Source organism: Oncorhynchus masou, chromosome 28, assembly GCF_036934945.1.
Source record: "Oncorhynchus masou masou isolate Uvic2021 chromosome 28, UVic_Omas_1.1, whole genome shotgun sequence".
Taxonomy (NCBI): Eukaryota; Metazoa; Chordata; class Actinopteri; order Salmoniformes; family Salmonidae; genus Oncorhynchus; species Oncorhynchus masou.
Window position 1 is genome coordinate 73,251,632 of NC_088239.1, and position 6,000 is coordinate 73,257,631.

Genomic DNA, 6,000 nt, shown 5'->3' on the forward strand with positions numbered 1-6,000 from the left:
CGGAAAGTCTTGTTTAGGTTCCACCTCGAAGAATGACGCACGCTGCTAATACATATCAGGAATGAGGGGTGGAAATGTTGTGGGGATTTCCACGTGGGGCAGAGGAATAACAACAAATAGTATGTGAACACCTGCTCGTCCAACGTCTGATTCCAAAATCATGGGCATTAGTCTAGAGTTGGTCCCCCCTTTGCTGCTATAACAGCCTACACTCTTCAAATCAAATCAAGGTTTATTTGTCTCACGTGCGCCGAATACAACAGGTGTTAACCTTACAGTGAAATGTTTACTTACAGGCTCTAACCAATGGTGCCAAAAAAAGTGTGTGTGTGTGTGTGTGTGTGTGTGTGTGTGTGTGTGTGTGTGTGTGTGTGTGTGTGTGTGTGTGTGTGTGTGTGTGTGTGTGTGTGTGTGTGTGTGTGTGTGTGTGTGTGTGTGTGTGTGTGTGTAAAGATATAAAACACCAGTAGAAAGACATTTGAAATAAGAGTAGCAAGGCTTTATACAGACACCTGTTAGTCAAAGTGACTGTGCATATATGATAAACAGAGAGTAGCAGTAGCGTAAAAGAGGGGTTGGTGGGTGGCGGGACTCAATGCAGATTGCCCGGTTAGCCAATGTACATGTAGTATGTACATGAATGTATAGTTAAAGTGACTAAGCATATAAGATAAACAGAGAAACTGGGAAGGCTTTCCACTAGATGTTGGAACATTGCTGCTGGGACTTGGGGCAGGCGCTGATGTTGGGCAATTAGGCCTAGGCTTGCAGTCAGCGTTCTAATTCATCACAAAGGTGTTCGATGTGGTTGAGGTCAGGGCTCTGTGCAGGCCAGTCGGGTTCTTCCACACCAATCTCGACAAACCGTTTCTGTGTGGACCTCGCTTTGTGCACGGGGGCATTGTCATGCTGAAACAGGAAAGGGCCTTCCCCAAATTGTTGCCACAAAGTTGGTAGCACAGAATCGTCTACAATATAATTTTATGCAGTAGCGTTAAGATTTCCATTCACTGGTACTAAGGGGCCTAGTCGGAAACCATGAAAAACAGCCCCAGACCATTATTCCTCCTCCACCATGCATTGGGGCAGGTAACATTCTCCTGGCATCTGCCAAACCCAGTCTGTCGGACTGCCAGACTGTTAAGCGTGATTCATCACTCCAGAGAACTCGTTTCCACTGCTCCAGAAATCCAATACAATCGCGCTTTACACCACTCTAGCTGACGCTTGGCATTGCTCACAGTGATCTTAGGCTTGTGTGCGGCTGCTCGGCCATGGAAACCCATTTCATGAAGCTCCCGATGAACAGTTATTGTGCTGACGTTGCTTCTAGAGGCAGTTTGGAACTCAATAGTGAGTGTTGCAACCGAGGACAGACGATTTTTACGATCTACGCACTTCAGAATTTGTCAGTCCAGTTCTGTGAGCTTGTGTGGCCTACCACTTCGCAGCTGAGTCGTTGTTGCTCCTAGACGTCTCCACTTCACAATAACAGCACATACAGTTGACCAGGGCAGCTCGAGCAGGGCAGAAATTTGACGAACTGACTAGTTGGAAAGGTGGCATCCTTTGACAGTGCCATTTTGAAAGTCACTGAGCTTTTCTGTAGGGCCATTCGACTGCCAGTGTTTGTCTATGGAGATTGCATGGCTGTGTGCTTGATTTTATACACCTGTCAGCAACGGGTGTGTCTGAAATAGAATCCACTCATTTGAAGGGTCATGTAGTATATCAATCCATTATCTAAAATTATTTTGGATCAATGGAATGGTCGAAAATTATTAAAGAGCAAAGAGTCGGAAGAGGAAGCGAGACACCCAACTCAGCTTTTTTCTCGTTCATTAAAAGTAATTGATTTAAGTAGACCAGACACAGCTGCTATTGCAATGGTGTCTATGGGAGACACACCTCGTTAAGTAGACCAGTGAAATATCTTGATTTATCCATCATCTTTGTTGTAGCCAAAGATGATCTACACTGCTCAAAAAAATAAAGGGAACACTAAAATAACACATCCTAGATCTGAATGAATGAAATATTCTTATTAAATACTTTTTTTCTTTACATAGTTGAATGTGCTGACAACAAAATCACACAAAAATGATCAATGGAAATCAAATGTATCAACCCATGGAGGTCTGAATTTGGAGTCACACTCAAAATTAAAGTGGAAAACTACACTACAGGCTGATCCAACTTTGATGTAATGTCCTTAAAACAAGTCTAAATGAGGCTCAGTAGTGTGTGTGGCCTCCACGTGCCTGTATGACCTCCCTACAATGCCTTGGCATGCTCCTGATGAGGTGGCGGATGGTCTCCTGAGGGATCTCCTCCCAGACCTGGACTAAAGCATCCGCCAACTCCTGGACAGTCTGTGGTGCAACGTGGCGTTGGTGGATGGAGCGAGACATGATGTCCCAGATGTGCTCAATTGGATTCAGGTCTGGGGAACGGGCGGGCCAGTCCATAGCATCAATGCCTTCCTCTTGCAGGAACTGCTGACACACTCCAGCCACATGAGGTCTAGCATTGTCTTGGAGGAACCTAGGGCCAACCTCACCAGCATATGGTCTCACAAGGGGTCTGAGGATCTCATCTCGGTACCTAATGGCAGGCTACCTCTGGCGAGCACATGGAGGGCTGTGCGGCTCCCCGAAGAAATGCCACACCACACCATGACTGACCCACCACCAAACCGGTCATGCTGGAGGATGTTGCAGGCAGCAGAACGTTCTCCACGGCGTCTCCAGACTCTGTCACGTCTGTCACATGTGCTCAGTGTGAACCTGCTTTCATCTGTGAAGAGCACAGGGCACCAGTGGCGAATTTGCCAATCTTGGTGTTCACTGGCAAATGCCAAATGTCCTGCACGGTGTTGGGCTGTCAGCACAACCCCCACCTGTGGACGTGGGGCCCTCATACCACCCTCATGGAGTCTGTTTCTGACCATTTGAGCAGACACATGCACATGTGTGGCCTGCTGGAGGTCATTTTGCAGGGCTCTGGCAGTGCTCCTCCTGCTCCTCCTTGCACAAAGGCGGAGGTAGCGGTCCTGCTGCTGGGTTGTTGCCCTCCTACGGCCTCCTCCACGTCGCCTGATGTACTGGCCTGTCTCGTGGTAGCGCCTCCATGCTCTGGACACTACGCTGACAGGCACAGCAAACCTTCTTGCCACATCTCGCATTGATGTGCCATCCTGTATGAGCTGCACTACCTGAGCCACTTGTGTGGGTTGTAGACTCCATCTCATGCTACCACTCGAGTGAAAGCACCGCCAGCATTCAAAAGTGACCAAAACATCAGCCAGGAAGCATAGGAACTGAGAAGTGGTCTGTGGTTACCACCTGCAGAACCACTCCTTTATTGGGGGTGTCTTGCTTAATTGCCTAAAATTTCCACCTGTGGTCTATTCCATTTGCACAACAGCATGTGAAATTTATTGTCAATGTTGCTTCCTAAGTGGACAGTTTGATTTCACAGAAGTGTGATTGACTTGGAGTTATATTGTGTTGTTTAAGTGTTCCCTTTTTTGAGCAGTGTATTATACTGAGCAAAAATATAACTCCAAAATGTTTCATGAGCTGAAATAAAAGATCCCAGACATTTTGGATACTCACACAAAGCTTATTTCTCTCAAATGTTCTGCACAAATTTGTTTGCATTCCTTTTAGTGAGCGTTGCCAAGATAATCCATCCACCTGAAAGCTGTGACTTATTAAGAAGCTGATTAAACAGCATGATCAATTCACAGGTGCACCTTGTGCTGGGGACAATTAAAGGCAAATCTAAAATGTGCAGTTTTGTCACACAACACAATGCCACAGATGTCTCAAGTTTTGAGGGAGCGTACAATTGGCATGCTGCCTGCAGGAATGTCCACCAGAGCTGTTGCCTAATTAAATCTAGGTACAAACCTATTGTTCTGCCCCTGAAGAGGTAGTCAACCCACTGTTCCTAGGCTGTCATTGAAAATCAGAGTTTGTTCTTAACTGACTTGCCTAGTTAAGTAAAATATGTATATGTCTTTTTTAATGTAACCACACCAGCACAGGACCTCCACATCCAGCTTCTTCACCTGCGGGATCGTCTGCATCCCTGCCCAGTCATGTGAAATCCATAGATTAGGGTCTAATGAATTATTACAATTGATTGATTTCCTTCTATGAATATCATACAGTAAGATGTTGCGTTTGTATTTTTGTTCAATATATATTGCTCAGCTCAGTCACAACTCGCAAACTTTGAAGGTGTTTCTAATTAATAATGCCTTTCTGGTGGGTGACCATTCAAATAAAACCCAGCCCTGAAACTAAAAATAATTTACACTATTTCATAGGAAAAGACACGTCATTGGCTCAAGTTTGGAGAAGGCGGGAAATTAGGCCCAAATATATATCCTACTTTGACTAAAATGATGACATATTGACTTACATCATTGTGCGACATCATGGGTAATCTCTGACCATCATCTTTCAGCTCGAAAAGTGGACTTCTACTGGCGTTTCAGCTTTTTATGGTGATCACTTTGGATGAGTGTGTGATTGTGTATGTTCTCACCATAACCCCACCCCCTCTCTACCCCCCCCCGCTGTCCTTTAGTAATCAATGGAGAGAAGGCCACCCTGGAGACGCCCACATTTGCCCAGAAGCGCCAGCGGACCCTGGACATGCTGATCCGTTCCCTGTACCAAGACCTCATCCCTGACCTCCACAAGGTACAGCCCCATCACACCCTACCTAACCCAGCCTGGTACAGCCCTGTCACACCCTGTCACACCCTACCTAACCCAGCCTGGTACAGCCCTGTCACACCCTGTCACACCCTACCTAACCCAGCCTGGTACAGCCCTGTCACACCCTGTCACACCCTACCTAACCCAGCCTGGTACAGCCCTGACACACCCTGTCACACCCTACCTAACCCAGCCCTGTCACACCCTGTCACACCCTACCTAACCCAGCCTGGTACAACCCTGTCACACCCTACCTAACCCAGCCTGGTACAACCCTGTCACACCCTACCTAACCCAGCCTGGTACAGCCCTGTCACACCCTGTCACACCCTGTCACACCCTGTCACACCCTACCTAAACCAGCCTGGTACAGCCCTGTCACACACTACCTAACCCAGCCTGGTACAGACCTGTCACACCCTACCTAACCCAGCCTGGTACAACCCTGTCACACCCTACCTAACCCAGCCTGGTACAGCCCTGTCACACCCTACCTAACCCAGCCTGGTACAACCCTGTCACACACTACCTAACCCAGCCTGGTACAGACCTGTCACACCCTACCTAACCCAGCCTGGTACAACCCTGTCACACCCTACCTAACCCAGCCTGGTACAGCCCTGTCACACCCTACCTAACCCAGCCTGGTACAACCCTGTCACACCCTGTCACACCCTACCTAACCCAGCCTGGTACAGACCTGTCACACCCTACCTAACCCAGCCTGGTACAGCCCTGTCACACCCTGTCACACCCTACCTAACCCAGCCTGGTACAGCCCCGTCACACCCTACCTAACCCAGCCTGGTACAGCCCTGTCACACCCTGTCACACCCTACCTAACCCAGCCTGGTACAGCCCCGTCACACCCTACCTAACCCAGCCTGGTACAGCCCTGTCACACCCTGTCACACCCTACCTAACCCAGCCTGGTACAGCCCTGTCACACCCTGTCACACCCTACCTAACCCAGCCTGGTACAGCCCTGTCACACCCTGTCACACCCTACCTAACCCAGCCTGGTACAGCCCCGTCACACCCTACCTAACCCAGCCTGGTACAGCCCTGTCACACCCTGTCACACCCTACCTAACCCAGCCTGGTACAGCCCTGTCACACCCTGTCACACCCTACCTAACCCAGCCTGGTACAGCCCTGTCACACCCTACCTAAACCAGCCTGGTACAACCCTGTCACACCCTACCTAACCCAGCCTGGTACAGCCCTGTCACACCCTACCTAAACCAGCCTGGTACAACCCTGTCAC

General features: G+C 48.7%; 1 protein-coding gene across 6 annotated transcripts in view; it reads left to right on the plus strand.

Moving 5' to 3' along the window:
* The window catches only part of garnl3 (GTPase activating Rap/RanGAP domain like 3), a 209,267-nt gene that overhangs the window by 133,232 nt on the left and 70,035 nt on the right, over positions 1-6,000 (plus strand). For all 6 annotated transcript variants that reach the window (XM_064943218.1, XM_064943221.1, XM_064943215.1 and 3 more), the window contains exon 15: positions 4,600-4,715. In XM_064943218.1, the coding sequence (XP_064799290.1) occupies positions 4,600-4,715 (116 nt within the window). The remainder of the gene's footprint in view (positions 1-4,599; positions 4,716-6,000) is intronic.